General features: G+C 35.5%; 1 protein-coding gene across 2 annotated transcripts; it reads right to left on the bottom strand.

Moving 5' to 3' along the window:
• Positions 1 to 184: 184 nt before the first annotated feature.
• Positions 185 to 7,691, bottom strand: LOC139844717 (F-box/FBD/LRR-repeat protein At1g16930-like). 2 transcript variants are annotated; one of them, XM_071834936.1, is made up of 4 exons: positions 7,574 to 7,691; positions 5,685 to 5,953; positions 1,244 to 1,426; positions 185 to 602 (listed from the first exon to the last, which is right to left on the bottom strand). In XM_071834936.1, exons 1-4 carry the CDS (start codon positions 7,659 to 7,661, stop codon positions 519 to 521), a joined length of 624 nt encoding a protein of 207 aa, XP_071691037.1. In that variant the 5' UTR covers positions 7,662 to 7,691; the 3' UTR covers positions 185 to 518. The 2 variants fall into 2 exon arrangements, with proteins under 2 accessions (XP_071691037.1, XP_071691038.1); XM_071834937.1 differs by lacking the exon at positions 7,574 to 7,691 and adding an exon at positions 6,273 to 6,363.
• Between the last annotated feature and the right edge of the window lie 10,055 nt (positions 7,692 to 17,746).

Raw genomic sequence — 17,746 nt, 5'->3', positions numbered from 1 at the left:
AAGACTATTTGTATAATTTAAAACACCGAATCCTTGTAATTTTCAACTTTTATCAATAAAAATTAAATTAGTGATTTAAAAAGTACATAGTAATAAGATAAGTTTTCAACGGTGTATTTAAAACACTGAAATATTGTAATTTTTATTTTATATCATCAATATAAATAATAAAATTAAGGACTTAAAAACTTATAAGAAAAGTATTGAGCAATAAACACATTAATATGATTAACACATTAATATAATTAACGCATAAAGTTAACAAAAATCAAGAGCTCGCGACCAGACTAGAAAAGTATGGGTGAATCTTAGCCATGTTTGATGCAGGCAGCTTTGCCAGTAACTTTTCAATGCTCTGCAATTGAGAAATAATGTTACAAGCTATATCATTCTTATGCTTTGTCAGATCTTGCCAAGAATACTCGATTTGCTTCGTGCGTTCCCCAAATTGCAGCTGAATTTGCTCCTCTGACTGTGGCTCCCCATCCACATAAATAGTTGCTATGTTGGTCTCAATATTAGCTTTCTCTTCCTCTAGAAACACCCGTAAGTCGGTTATAAGGTTTCTTTGCACGTGTGGCATTCCTTCTTGCTGCAGTCTCCTGCAAAAGAATTAAGGTCATAGGGCAAATACATATAATAATCTAAAATTCCTACAATGTATGTGGCAGTGATCGTTTACTTTTCACAAAAGCACAAACATTTACACACATTATAGAATTTGAAGCATAGGCTCCAACACATGGATTGATCCAACCAAAAAGTTGAATTTGTCACGTATAACCAATTCAAGAGCCAAGTTGGAGAAACCTTTATTCTAGGTAAATTGTCTTAATGCTAAAGATGAATTATATTTCCCAAAATTATAGAACAATTGAAAAGATACCATCCATTAGAACCAATCACATCTTTGACGAATGCTTAAAGATCAGGCTTTACGGTTGAAATCAGGCTTTACGGATGGGATAAAAAGGACTGCTTTTAAGATACCCTTATGTGCTTTCGGGGCATTTAAAACACTTGTGTAAGGAAATAAACAATAGATATTTATACATAATACAAAACGATAATAGGAAATAAAAAGATTACTCATTCAGAATGGTGACCTGTTCAATGATTACATACCATACGAAAAAGACTCTATAAACACATTACCAACAATTGCCATAAAAGTCTTCAGAATATATCATAATAATTAAGTATGATCCATAGAAAATAGAAATATAGTTCATGGTGTATATACCTCACGTGAAACCATTGTAATGTTGACCCCTGAACAACCATCAAGCAAATTTTTTTTAACTTTAGTGGCAGTCAATTTTGCTCTTGGAAACCCCCACTTTTCAACTTTAGACGGATAAATCAACATATTCTTTAAATTCACAAATGGAGAAGGTTGAAGTGATTTTAGCGTGCATGACAGAAACTGCAGAATATATTAGTATATGAGAAGATCACATATTTAAAACAAGTGCAATCTTCATAATTATGTATTTATTTCGCAAACAAATGAGCTTGTATTGTTTTATAAACTGATCAAACTGAAAATGAAATTACAATTACTTAGTACTTGATATAAGAAAGCACATATCTAGGAGATGTAAGTGGCACAGTCAAATGGAAACAGTCTAGGCCCATATAAGCGACTTTAATACGCCTCTTTCCTAACTTTGTTTTATTTTAATCTATCTAAATATCATATATCGTATTCTATCCATAATTATTAGAGTATTGCTTTATATTTTAATAAATATACCTGGCAATTTAAACCTATACTCTAAAATTTGGGTCAAAAAGGTCAATTGGGTCCTGAAAAAAAAAAAAGTCCGACAATCTAAAACCAAAACATTTAAAAAAAGTCCAATGGGTTCCCTCCAACCTATTGGTCATATACAAAATATAAAGGAAGAGGTCCAATGAGAATCAATTCCTAAAGTTTAATAAAAAAGTTCTAATGGGGCTTGCTAATTGGTCAAATGGGTCGAGCATAAAGATCATAATAAGTTTCATCCGTCAAACATTCATGCAAGCATTCATGGTTATATCATTCAAATAGAAACAAGAAACAGAAAACTGAAACGCTGAAAAAAAAAATATGACCCAATTAACCCATGACCTGTTTTGATCTGCTACCAAACCCGACCCAACCTGACCTATTCGGACCCATTTAAAAGTTTGAACCGTGACACATTTTAACCCAAAATCGTTTTGACCCGTTAACCAAACCGGCCCAACCTGACCCGTTTGCCAAGTCTAATTTTAAAGAATTATAGTAATATGCACATGATAAACCAACATACCTCAACAATTTCCAAGTTAAGTGTAAGAGATTTGACACTATGAAGCTGTACAAGCAGACACGCAATTTCATGAGGATCTGAACACCACATAGGAGAAATACAAAGATCCGCCTTGTCCAATAAATGGAAACCGTATGTATTAAGATGCAAAGGATCAAAACCTTTATAGACCAAGGATGTAAGGTTTGGTGCGGAAACCAGAAGCTGGCAATCCTCATGACAATTCATTATAGTGAGATTCTCGAGTTGAGGTGCAACTACCTTGACAACTTTCACACTCCAATGTCCATCTTCAAGTGTGAGATTAGATAGTTGAGGATGACAAATGATTAAACCATTTGGACTCGTTGTTATACAATGCTTTATTGTGAGATTCTTCAGATTTGCACACTTGGAGAAAAATTTTTTTTGAAAAGCAAGATAATTTTATTGATAAGGAAATGATACAAAGAGGATTACAACATGAGCAACACTAATTTGAGCGAAACTCGAGGACCTATACTAGATATAAAGTAAGAAACTAACAAGATGTAGAATACCCTAATTTTGGAGCAGTATTATCAAACTTAACATCAATCACCATTACCCTCATCATCTACTAATACATAAAAAGGATTGTTTGTTTCAATTCTATCTTTGGAATATGTCTTATTATTACCTTCACCATCAATGTCCTTCCCTTTATCTCTTTTCCTTAAAACATTATGATTTCGACTTTTCTGGGACTCCACATTCTAATCTGTTTCCTCCACAACAATATTGTCTTTAATACCATAATTATTCTTAACTGCATTTTGCTTGATACCTTTTGCTTCTATTGACTGCCATTGACTTTTATTATTATCAAAATTCAACTTATGAAATACCCTTCCTTTCTTACCAACAACTTTAAAGCCGTCCTCAACACACTGGTTATTTAAATCAACTGTTTCACCATCATTGTTGATTTTCAAAGCGTCTTTTAACACTTGTGCAGATACTTCATCTTCTGTTTTAGGCCTAATTTTACAAGTATTAAAAGAGTGCCCAAACACTTTGCAATGAGTGCATAAAGGCGGTTTCCATTGATAAGTCACCTCAAGTTTACCCACTTTGGCTGGAAAAGAACCAATCACAGGATAGGAAAATTCGACAAAGCTAGGAAGGTCATCAGCTGCATTGACTTCAGTCAAAACTCTAGCAAAACCTAGTCTTCCACTTTTACTCAAACATCTCTCTGAAGTAACTTTGTCCATCAACATAGGCCTACCAATACCACTAACAAGTTTACCTATACTTCTGCCACTCCATAGTTCAATGGGTATATTGTGAATGCAAATCCAAATTGGAACTTTTTCAGGTTCAATTTTTTCAAGCCAAACCCCAGGTTCCCACTGATTCACGAAAAAAGGAACATTATTAACTAACCATGGACCACTCTCAAGAACCTCCTTCATATCCTTTTCATTTTTAAATTTGCATAAATAAAATCCTGCAGCTGTTTTGACGATTTCTTTAAGGTCATACCACATTCTCCTTAGATGGGCATTAACAACCCTATAATCCATAAAAGTTCCAATAAAATACCCATATAATTGAAGAGAAAATGCACTACCGCCCTTCTTAACCTCCTCAGCGGTGAAAACTACTCTCTTTTGACCATTAGACATTAAAACAGGAGGAATGAACTCCATTTTTAATTCTTCTTCATCTTTGTTTTGTTTTAAGAAGTCAGCAAAAGTGATGTTTGGATTTACCCATGGTCTTGGGGTTTTAGTATTTGTATTGTCTTGCCCATCACTAGTCTCTACCCCTTCCATTGTTGTAGATTTAATCCCAGAAACAACATTATCTTTATCACCACTATTATTATCCTGCGTATTCATTAATGTTACATTGCCACCAAATGTAAATTGGGAGAAATCATCAGGAACAACAATTGACTCTCTAAAACCATCATTCTTAAATAACTTAACAGCATTCTCAGCAGCAGCCACTAGGTTTACATCAACCTCATTATAACTACCATCTTTTGAACTCTTAAAGAATACAACAGGACTAGCAGAAACAGTCGGTTTAGCAACAGCAATTGTTTCACCAATAGATTTAGCAATAATATCATCGTTACTAACTACAATATCATCAATAGAATGATCAGTTACAGCAGAATTCTTACCATACCCACCTTTCTTCCTGTTACCCTTGCGTTTTTTAATTACTTCAGGGAGTATTTTTTCATTAGCAGGAATAGAAGAATCACCAGCATAAGGAACAAATTGAGCACTCTTCTTTTCTTTAGACGGACCATCCCCAACATCAATCAGCTGGTTCACTTTACCCTTCCTCTTTCTAGAACTATAGGTTTTCAGAACCATCCCCTCTGAATCACGATTATCCTTCCCAGGTTGATCAATTGGCACATCTCCCTCATTCTTATTTGGCTGATCAACTTCATCTACCATCAGATTGGAACGTACGACATCATCCATAATCTGAGATGAACGATCCCCATCAGAATCAGATGAAGACACTTCTCCACTTTTAGAAGCCGCATCCGCTGTTCCACGACTAACCGATCGGTTTCGCAAAACCCTAGTAGCAGTCGCCGTTATCGTTATATCTTGGTACTTTTTCTTCTTCTTGGACACCATGATACACGATTACTCTTAAAGATAAAAATTATACTGATTATATGATATGAGATGCAGAGAATTTGGGGAAATAGAGAGAGATGACAACAAAGCGAATTTTAAAACCCTAGAACAAAATATTAGGTCAAATAACGGAGCCCAATCAAAACCCTAGGAAACAGGAAACTGAAAACAAATTCAGTCTAATTAAATAGATATGAAACGAACTCACAGAGAAGATAATAACGTTACTGCTGAATCAAGCGTTTTCGCGAATAATGTGTGGATTCTAGAGCTGGAGGTCGATTAAATTGTCTTCACCGTGCGAAATTGCAGTTTCTAGATGAATTCGATTGAGTTGATTGGTGAATTGATGCGAGATTAGTAAAACCCTTGATGGGGGAGTTGATCTGCTTCTTTGACTACTTGAAACCGGAGTATCTAAAGATTCACACTTGGAGAAAATACCAGTATTGTCATCACAAAAAGTGACATAATTGAGATGCAATGTTGTTAAGGCCAAGAGTTCCCAAGTTGACGTCAGTTTCATGTAAAACTTAATATCACCTCCCCACCCAGAATTTTCCGTTGTCAAACTAAGATGTTTAACGGACGGGAAACTAAATAATGAAAGAGGAAATTCAGTATCTTTCTTCACCAAACATGTAACAGTCATTTGTTGGACATTATGAGAGACTGCATAGTCCAGGACTGTTTTCACAAATACTTGACTTTCATTTATATGAAATTTGAGTTTGAGAGAAGACACTTGTACCTCATTATTGCGGCCAGACAGAACGTGGGTAACAAATTTGGAGAATATGAGCAACTCAGCAAAATCATTACTTGAAAAATCGAGACAAGGCATTGAAGTCCAGGTATATTTCCATCTAGATGATAAAGCACTTGTTTGGACAACATGTTTCGTACTCATAAATGAGAGAATTTTGTGAATTAGCTCTTCCGGTAAGTTGCTCAGTCTATCAATTTCAACTTTCAATATCTTTTGTTTACGGCTACAATCCATTCTCTCCCCCAATTTACCTAAATACAGTTAGTCATACATATGTTAATATCGTCTATTGAAACAAAAATTTCAAATCATTCGCTGTTTTCATAGCAATGTTTATAAGTATAATCATTATCTATCAATTTTTCCTTTTTTCACTCTAAAAGTATTATTATACGCTTAAAATCTCGCTTATGTATTATTATGTAAAGTGATACAAGTTATAAACAAACATACATATGCAGACATATGATAAATAATGTAGAAAACAAATTAAACTCCAAGTATATGAAAACAAAAAGTAGCATTGTCATGCTTTGATATTGGTTGGTGAATATAAGATTATACGCTTACATCCCTATGCAACATGTGTTCTTCCCTAAATGAACATGCACATAGGTTGTTATTCAATCCAGGTTGTGATTTGCACACCATCAGAAATTAGTCACATACCACTAATTTAGCATAAGTACAATACAATTAAACTCGTTTACAACGCCATTAAAGCATGAGGTGGTGTTGTATGAGTGTATGGCAAACTTCTAGTGGTCTACAACTCACCAACACATTCATGTACAATAAGAGAAACTCCGCTAATAGCCTTTTGTCATACATTATTATTATTATTATCAAAAGAATATAAAAAAAAAAAAAATAGAAAAATTACAAAGTGCTTTCTCATCAAACCTTTACAGAACAAAAATTGTTACATTCTTTAAGATAAATCTTTGCAAAAACAACCTTTACCTAGATGATAAAATGGTTTTCACTGTTAAATTTTCAAAAATCTGGTCATAAATACCAGTCCAACCTAATTAGTTCTTTCATCTCAAAACAATGATTAAACATATTGAATGAAGAATTATGCAGTAATAAAGCGAACTATGACCTGAATGACAGTCAATGACAATTCTAACCTTCTGACAATACAAGCAAAAAAAGAACATTTCGAAAACAGTCTTTAAGATATTCAAACTCTAACAAAACACCTTGATTGAAAATACAAGACACTCATAATGTTATGCTAACTAACCAAAGAAGAAAAAAAATTATAAAAATCAATTTGAAAAAGTCTGTCACTGTCAATATACTTCCATATCTGCTACTGTTATACAATTTGATTGAGAACAGAATTTGGATGTGAAAATTGTAGAACTAGTTGAAAACAAAACTTGAAATCAATATTGCAAGACCACATAACCAATCAGTTTTACACGAACTCAATATTACAATTTACATCAACCAATTAAACTTTATTCATAAGGTTTCATATATTAGTGACCCTACGTTTATCGAGATCAACAAGATATATATATACAATATGGTGAAGAAAAATAATACTTTAGAAATCAAGTGTGCATACATAAATACATTATCTCTGTATACCATAAATAAAATAATTAATAAAAATCAAGCATTTGCAAAATGCTCCTAACTTTTGTAAATGCTCCTTAGACTGTTTAAGTTAGGAGCATTTTTCCAAATACAATGTCCAATTCCATAAATAGTTTTCGTAACAGTTAAGGTTATTATTTATTATTTACAACAAAGTAAAGCCACGAAGACCATCCATGATTGAAAATCCTAACAAACCCTAAGAATCGAAAATCTAGAAAAATTCGTAAGAATGGAAAACCTTGAACAAAACCCCTAACCTGCAAGGAACGATGAGGCAGAGATTAGCAATTTATTCGAGTTTATTAGCTTGTGCTTACACTTGCATTTCGTCACGGACGTGAACATAAAAAGAAAAGGGTTGGGGCAATTTGGATTTTCAATAATATTAAGGATGTGCTTGGTGTAATAGGAATACTGAGAATTTGAATAGGCATTACAATTATTATTTTGATATTTGATATTTGATAGTGCTTGGTTTAGAAATTTATTTGAATTGGAAAAATCAAAAATTACTCTAAAAACACTATGATTAATAAAAAAATTCATTTATATAGTTGGTGTTACTTCATTTTAGTCACTACAAATTAGAATAAATTCTCTCTCTCTCACCGATAACGGCTAATTTCCGATCAAGTTTCCGGTCGGAATTTCGCCATTTTTTGTTCTTTTGTCATCGTTTTTATTACTGTTACAATATGTACTTCATTCCCACATCACCTTTTACCCCACCTCACCATCAATTAAAGAAATCCCAGCAATATGTTACCAATCGATCCATTAACAGCATAAGATACCAACCGGATAATGTTGGTGTCTGGATCAAAGTGGACCAGAATAATAAAGGAAAAACACATCAGCAATCGGCCACTAGAACTTCAAACACAAACGATTTCCCTCCTCTTCAAAATTCACACAAAAACCCTAATAACCCACAGCCATCTACAAACCCTAAATCCATCCATACCGGCCACCAATCTACAAATAACATTCCGATCCATTCCAGATTGAACACAAGCAACTACAACATCTATCAGCGCTTCAAAACCCAAGAGAATGCCAAAGGTCTCATAAAAAATTTTGGAAACCCTAATTTCAATTCACCACCGCAGAAACCTGAGAACAAGAATATCACATCGTTTCTATTCTTTAACTTTCCTGATTCCTGGTCATCTGTCAATCTCTGGGGCCTTTTCAAGAAGCATGGCGAATTAGCTGAGATATACATCCCAAAAAAACGACTAAAAAATGGGAAAAGGTTCGGTTTTGCTCGTTATAGAAATATTCCCAATCACTTAATTGATTCCATGACTCGTAAACTTAACATGTTACATGCTGATGGTATGCTGCTGGTGGTTTATAAAGCCCATGATCGTAACACCAAACCAAACGAATTCAAGCAAGAATACAAAGTTCCACAAAAAACCACAGGCAGTGTACAATCTGTTAAATCAAAGGGTTATAATAATAATGGTTTAGATGAAAGAAGCTTTACAGACGTCATAAATAACGTTCAAATCAATCGGTCATATGTGGCTAACGTTTCTAATCAAGCAAGCAAAGAGTTTGGAATAATGATCCACACTGACGACAACATCATCGAATTACTAGGTAACTCTCTCATTGGTACTATCAAAAATACAGATTATATTGAATTTTTTGATGAGATATGTAAGGCTGAAAACTTCACTGGTTTTGAATCCAAATATTTGGGAGGTAACGACATTCTACTAATTTTTGATGATACCCGCTTAGCACTTGATGTCCTTAACCTTCCAACCTTTGGTAATAAACACCCCTTATGGAAATGGTTCGATGATATCCGACCTTGGGATCCCGAAGAGTATACGACCTCTGGTCGATTGGTATGGATTGACATTCGTGGTGTACCCATCTCCGTCTGGTCAGAAACTACCTTTAGCAAAATCGCCAACAGTTGGGGAGACATTATTACTATGCAAAACTGCAAAATTGAAAGAAATGTAACCCAAGATCTGTCGTATGGTAAGGTGTTAATTAAAACGTCCTCGTTCGCGCCTATTAATGGTATTGTCCATATTCATCATGATTCAAAAGTGTCACATGCTTACGTAACTGAAAGCAGTGAATCTCCAATTGATCTTAATAATTCAGATGATAATAGTTCTTCCTCGGGTCGGGAGGATGACGCCCTTACCGAAGAATCTGTTTTCGATGATGAGTTGTCCATGGATAACTTTCACATCGATGAGGACAAAAATTCAGAAAACGATCTCCATGTCTCTAGTGCACCATCGAAACGTGTTGAAACCTCAAAATTCTCCACAAACAACAATCACAATACTCATTCCAAAGTCTCCGGTATCCCATACAATGAACAATCAACAAGCGTGAATCACATTTCGGAGACAAACTGCATCGGTCCACCAAACAATAATACTAATACCATCCGTGAGCCTACCACACCTACTACACCTATATACACCGAACCTATTGAACCAACTACTGCCTTACCTTTAAGCCCAAATGACATCATAAGCTCTATCCAAGGAAACAAAACCATCACCTTCACATCCCAAACAGACCCCATCGACCCCATCAACCTAGAAACTAATCCACCTTCGGCCCATCAATTACCTTCTAGGCCTACCACTCCTCAATACAAAGTCCTCCACAACCCATCCATAGTAGAAGATATCCCAACCGAAAATCACCCTACTGTTGACATCACCCCAACTGTTACCGAAATTCCTACTCTCGAACCAACCGAAATTCCTACTGTTACCGAAAATAAAACAGCTGTTAACCAACAACAAGTAGATGACGAACCCATCTCAACCCCATTTATCAACAGAAACCCAAGTTCCCCAATTCCCGTATCCCCTGAAATCCAAGAAATTGCTATCAACCCTACTATTGGCAAGCCTAAAAATAAGAATAAGAAACCTTTCACCACGACAAACAACAAAAAACAACCATCCTGCTCTAACAACACTTCCAAGCCCCCAATCGAATCAACAAAAAAAGGTACTAAATCTAAATTTCTATATATTAAGCATTGTGCAAGAAGCGGGAAAAAATTGAAACTCTCGCAACTCAACCGAAAATCGAACTCCACATCTAAAGCTTCGGGAAATTCAAAGACTTCTTCAAAAATAAAGAGTATCAACGGGACCACCAGCAAATCCAACGACACTCAAGAATATGGGACAGGTCTCGGCATTCGATGGGTTCCCACCAATTAAGTACCTTCCTTCTCCTTATCGTTCTGTAAGTTTTCTAATGAGTGTCATTTCTCTTAATATTCGGGGGATAAATCAATCGGGTAAAATAAACTGGCTTAAAAGTATTTGTAACAAAGAAAATCCTGTAATACTTGGACTTCAAGAAACCAAATGCGGTAACTCTCCTGATTCCTTGATTGAATCTTTTTGGTATAATCCGAACCTCAAATTCGTTCAAAAAGACGCAATTGGGGCCTCGGGGGGTTTACTTTTAATTTGGGATCCATCCACCTTCATCTTCGATGCGGCCACGGAAGGCGAATTTTTCATCGCCATCAAGGGTAAATGGGCGGGTTATGCTTCTGATATGGTCATAATAAACGTCTACGGCCCACATTCCAATCAGAAAAAACTCAGATTTTGGTCCGAACTATCTAAATTTGTCGAGTCACTTGTTGTTCCCCACATTATCTTTGGTGATTTTAACGAAGTCCGAACAAAATCCGAACGTCTTAATTGCATTTTTAAACAATCATGGGCCGACAACTTTAACAACTTCATAAACACTTCTAACCTAATAGATCTCCCACTTGGCGGTAAAAAATACACACGAATTTGTTTTAACAAACTTAAATTCAGCAAACTAGACCGCTTCCTAATCTCCGAGAGTGTTCTACAACTATGGCCCGACGTTTCCTCCAAAACCCTTGATCGTGACTTATCTGATCATTGTCCAATCATTCTAAAAAATTCTTTTGTTGACTTTGGCCCGAAACCCACACGAGTCTTTAACACCTGGCTAAAACTTGAAAACGCAGACGAAATCATAAGAAACACTTGGCTCCTTCCTGTTAACGGTAATCGACCTGACTGTATTCTACGTAATAAGCTAAAAAATGTCAAACTCGAACTTAAAAAAAACAGCCTCCAACTTAATAACATTGAAACTGAACTTAAATTTCATAAAGATATCTCAAACGAATGGGAAAAACTCGCGGAAACCAGACCTCTAACTGAAACCGAAAGAAATAATTGGAACACTAACAAAGTACAACACATAGAAAAAGAAAAGAAGAAAACTAATATGCTTAAACAGAAATCCCGAATCAAATGGAACCTCGAGGGTGACGAAAACACAAAATACTTCCATAACTACATTAAAAGAAGATCAAATAAAAATAACATCCGAGGAATTTCTTACAACGGCTCTTGGTCTGAAGAACCAAACATCATAAAAAACGAAGCACTAAAATATTTCGACTCCCTATTCAAATCCTCTAAACGTAAAGGTCATTGCCCTTTCGAAAACGACCCCCATCGCTATTACATAAGCGAATCCGACAATTCATCCCTGGAAGCCCGATTTTCTGAATCTGAAGTGTGGAATGCACTTCAAGACTGCGACGGCTCTAAAGCACCCGGTCCTGATGGCTTTAACTTGAAATTTTTCAAAAAATATTGGTCGTTGATTAAAGGTGATCTCATTATGGCCTTAGATTGGTTTTGGCTTAACACCGAAATCTCTAAAGGCTGTAACGCATCTTTCTTCACACTAATTCCAAAAAAATCCAACCCAATTGGTTTTAACGAATATCGTCCAATATGCTTAATCGGTAGTTATTACAAAATCCTTACTAAAATCCTAGCCAATCGACTATCAAAAGTAATACATAAGATAATAGGCATCGAACAAACTGCTTTCCTAAAAGGAAGAAACATATTAGATAGCGTCCTGATCGCGAATGAAATAATTGACGAACTCAAAAGAAAAAAACAAAAAGGACTTATCTTTAAGGTAGATTTCGAAAAAGCATTCGATTGCATTGAATGGGACTTCCTTTTCGATACCATGAAATGCATGGGATTTGGACAAAAATGGATAAAATTTATCCACGCTTGTCTATCCTCCTCCACCATATCCGTCCTAATCAACGGGTCCCCTACGGCGGAATTCTCTCCAGGACGAGGAATCCGTCAGGGTGACCCAATTTCCCCATTCCTCTTCATCATCGCGGCTGAAGGTCTAAACATTCTTGCCAAACGTGCAATCACAAACGATCAGCTCCGGGGCGTTTGCATCGGTCACGACAAGGTCGTCGTCTCGCATCTCCAATATGCAGATGACACGATCTTCTTTGGCGAATGGAGCAAACGCAATGCTAAAAATGTATCCAAACTATTAAAATGCTTCGAAAACATATCTGGCCTAAAAGTTAACTTAAAAAAAAGCAATCTTTATGGTATAGGGGTGCCTAAAAGTGAGGTTGATGAAATGGCAAACTATATCAACTGTTCTTCAGGTAGCACCCCATTCACATACCTAGGCCTTCCTATAGGTGTTCCCACTACGAAAGCTTCAGCGTGGCAACCGGTTATCGATAAATTCGACAAACGTCTCTCCGAATGGAAGGCTAAATCCGTATCATACGGAGGCCGCCTCACATTAATAAAATCCGTCCTCTCTAGCCTCCCATTATATTACTTCTCACTTTTCCACGCACCAATTAAAATAATTAACATACTCGAATCTAAAAGAAGAAATTTTTTTTTGGGGCGGTTCTGATAACGATAATAAAATAAACTGGATTAAATGGGAACACGTTTTATCACCCTACGATAAAGGTGGGTTGAACATCGGGTCTTTACTAAACAAAAACATCTCACTACTATGCAAATGGTGGTGGAGATTCCATAACGAAAAAAACGCTCTTTGGGTTAAGATCATATCAAGCATTTACGGGGAGGGAGGGGGGGTTTGTACTAACGGTTTTTCTAGAAATGTTTCAGGTTGCACAATATGGAAAGAGATAATCAAAGCGGGGAAAATCGCTGACGACACTGGCGCACAGTTCACATCTTCGATTACTAAAAGCATCGGTAATGGCAACAACTCCAAATTTTGGCTTGAAAACTGGTGCGGAACGGAAAAATTTTGCAACCAATTCCATAGACTTTTCATGCTCGAGTCTAATAAAGAAGCCCTTATATCCGAGCGAGTACAATCCTCACACTCGACCACCATACACGCAACATGGAACTGGGTTCGTACTCCTAACGGGCGTGTACTTAATGAATTGTCGGAACTTAACAATTTAATCGCAACTATAAGCTTATCCGAAAGCCCCGACACTTGGAAATGGAGCCTCGATCAATCCGGAATATTCACGACCAAAGCTTTAGCTACAATTCTTGACAACCTAAAACTTGAAAATATTGTTAACGCCCCTCCAATGTCGAGAAACAAATTATTACCGCAAAAAATTAATATATTTATGTGGCGCACCATACTCGGTAGAATTCCAACCCGAGTCGAGCTTGATAAACGTAATATTGATCTTGATTCCATCCTATGCCCGTTTTGTAACAATCACGCCGAAACCATTAATCATATCCTCTTCGATTGCCTTAATACATCAAACGTTTGGGCCGCAATTCTAAAATGGTGGAACCTCCCTAATAACACCTTCACCTCCTTTCATGATTTAGCCGTTAACAACCAATCATTACCATTTTCGAGCATTGGCACATACATATGGCAAGCAACTAAATGGGCTTCAACATACATAATATGGAAACATCGAAATGATAAAGTTTTCAACAAAAAAGTTTGGAACATTGATAATATTGTTTCCGAGATACAAATCCAAACCTTCGCATGGATCTCCAAAAGAATTAAAAAGAACCCGATCGACTGGCACCAATGGATCATAAATCCTTCCTCTTACACTTCATCGATTGCTCAACGATCCGGCGTTGGCTAATCTACTCCGATAGCCCTTCCGTTGGTCGTTATTTTGACCGACTCATCGTTGTTATTTCTATATCTTTTTTGGTGTAGTCCTCCCATCATCGCTTGGTTAAATGCGATATAATTGCCGACTTTGTCACCGCTTTGACGGTACTGTACGGTTCTTATATCTCAGCTCGTTTTTTCAAGTGCCGCTGTGTTGATGGGCTCTACCCCTTAATTGATTTAGAAGTACGTCGTTTATATAGTTACAATATTTTCATACATGCTTTCACTTGTATAGATTTATAGGGCCTTGTAACGTTTTCCAGTTGGTTAATAAAAGTTTTACTTGCTTTTCAAAAAAAAAAAAAAAAAAAAAAAAAATTAGAATAAATGTAAATATTGTTTTCTAAGAGATTTAACAGAGAAATATTGATAAGTATTGATCAGTTTTTTATTAAACTTTGAATTGATACTTTTTTATTGTTTTTGCTACTGATTACAAAGTGTTTATATACACTAAGACACACAACAGCTATTTGGATGGATCCATAACACTTTTGGAACCCCCTATTACATTTATGGAAACATGAGCTGTAGATGTAACCGTTGCCTTGTGACTTGTTCCTAAAGGGAAATGATGAAATAGCATTTCTGATCCCAATTGTCAAATTACCTAAAAGGGTAATTTGACCCTCTCGGTTGCTGTACTCTAACACTCCCCCTCAAGCTGAATAGTGGGGTCTCCAATGTTCAACTTGTCTAGAACATTGCTGAAAAGTCTTTCGTTGACTGATTTGGTGAGAATGTCGGCCAATTGGTCTTCTGATCTTATATATGGTAAAGAAATTATTTCTGCATCCAACTTTTCTCTGATAAAGTGTCTATCCACTTCAACATGTTTTGTTCGATCATGTTGAACTGGATTTTCTGAGATTGCGATTGCTGCTTCATTATCGCAGAGGATCTGAATAGCTTCTTTTGGAGGGAATCCTATTTCTGTCAAGAGTTTTCGAATCCATAACGCTTCCACCACTCCCTTTGCGATTCCTCTAAATTCTGATTCAGCGCTTGATAAGGCAACGACCTTTTGTTTCTTACTCTTCCACGCAACTAAGTTTCCTCCAACTATTGTGAAAAAACCTGAAGTTGATCGTCTATCTCCTTTTTCTCCAGCCCAACTTGCATCCGTATAAACTTGCGCTTCAAGGTGCCCATTCTTACCGAATTTGGTAATCAAGGTCGGTCAAAGTTAAAATTGGTCAACATTTTAACATGAATTTAAACTAAAACTTTGGAGTTTTTGAATGAAATGAGCAACTTTAGCCAATTAATTTTAACGTAAATGTTTATGGTTATAGTTTTCTTCTATATTTACACGTAATTATTGAAATTTAATATTTAAATGTAATAATGTATAAAGTACAAACCGATTAATCCCGAATTATCGATTTCTCCTTCTAAAGTCCTGACCGATTAATCCCCGAATAGCGAATTTTGCAACCTTGTTAGGGATAGTTAACGAATATAAATGTCTAAATAATATGTTTTATTTTGGGGTGGTTGTTCTGGTGGGTTGGCTAATGGGTCAGATTGGGTAGTATTTTTTTTACGGGTTTGGGTTGACTTATAAATGTTTAGTCATTTTATTTTATACATTATAAATAATAATAAATAATCAATGTTGCAATGTTTACAGAATTATAATATATGAGAGTAAATTTAATATGTTGCTCCTTATATGCTTTTTAGAAATACACTTTTGGGTTGATTTTGACCCGTTTAACTGTTTTTCTTTGATCAATTATTTAAATTTTGATCACTGGACCTAGAGATCTAGCATAACTTTAATTGCACCATTCATAAGTCGATTGTCACCTCCAGTTTTCTTATGGCAACTTATTTAATGGATGCTTTTCAAATCTGATTACTTTTATTATAGTAAAATCAGGACTTCAATCAATTTTCACTCAACACTGCCAAGTAAATATTTTGACTGAAAACCTTAATAATCACTTTAATGAACATCCAAATACCTCCCCTAGTGCCAAAGCTATCAATTGGACAAATGGCACGGTACATGAATAATGAAAGAGTATTCTCAAACATCATATGTTAATTTATTTATTTTTCTGTGTTGACCTTTTCAGGTGCGAACTGGAGCAGCACAGATTGAAGGAGGAGTTCATGGCCTCGTGTCTTATGAAAAGAAATCCTTCTAACCATTTCGATATTTGAAACGGGAGCTTGATGCAAAGTCAAGGGTGTACAAGCAGTGTGTTCAAAATTATTATCAGTCAGTACTTGTTTAATATAACCGGGAAAAATGTTACCCCTCAATTATCGGTTTCACTAAACTTAAACTATAGGTGCCTCATAAAGTGGTAACGTTTTTATATTATCTTAAAACTGTTATTTGTTTTTATGATGTTTTTGTTTGGATGCCTGTGAATTATATGTGTAGAGAAGATGTGCCATTAAACTCTGATGATCATTGAAGACTATTTGTATAATTTAAAACACCGGATCCTTGTAATTTTCAACTTTTATCAATCAAAATTAAATTAGTGATTTAAAAAGTACGTAGTAATAAGATAAGTGTTCTACGGTGTATTTAAAACACTGAAATATTGTAATTTTTATTTTATATCAATATAAATAATAAAATTATGGACTTAAAAACTAATAAGAAAAGTATTGAGCAATAAACACATTAATATGATTAACACATTAATATAATTAACGCATAAAGTTAACACTCAGGGTGTCACACAAAAGTTGTAATATTATAACACTTTGTAACAACTTAATATTAAGATAAATATTTATACAAATTTTATACGATTATTGTAGGCGTTTAATATAGATATAATAAAAGTTTCATGATAACATACATATGATTTCATATAAAACTATTCAAGTAACGTCACTAACGTCAAGTAACGTCAACTCACGTTAAGTAACGTCAACTAACGTCAAGTAACGTCAACTAAGGTCAACTAACGTCCATTGGCGTCAATTAACGTCCACTAACGTCAAGTAACGTCGACTAACGTCAACTAACGTCCACTAACGTCAAATAACGTCAACTAACGTCAACTAACGTCAAGTAACGTCAAGTAACGTCCACTAACGTCAACTAACGTCAAGTAACGTCCACTGACCTCAACTAACGTCAAGTAACGTCGAGTAACGTCAAGTAACGTCGACTAACATCAAGTAACGTCAAGTAACGTTAACTAACGTCAAGTGACGTCAACTAACGTCAAGTAACGTCCACTAACGTCCACTAACGTCAACTAACGTCAAGTAACGTCACGTAACGTCCACTAGCGTCAACTAACTATCAATTTTTAAAGCTATTAATGAATTCAAACTAAAAAGAGGGTTTAAATGAAACATCAAGCATAAGAGCAAAAGGACAGTGAGTAACATCACCATCAGCCCGTAGTATGATATTGTCCGCTTTGGACACAAGCCGATCACCGACGGGCTACCCG

Source organism: Rutidosis leptorrhynchoides, chromosome 4, assembly GCF_046630445.1.
Source record: "Rutidosis leptorrhynchoides isolate AG116_Rl617_1_P2 chromosome 4, CSIRO_AGI_Rlap_v1, whole genome shotgun sequence".
Classification (NCBI taxonomy): Eukaryota; Viridiplantae; Streptophyta; class Magnoliopsida; order Asterales; family Asteraceae; genus Rutidosis; species Rutidosis leptorrhynchoides.
This window is presented reverse-complemented; position numbering and strand designations above follow the sequence as displayed.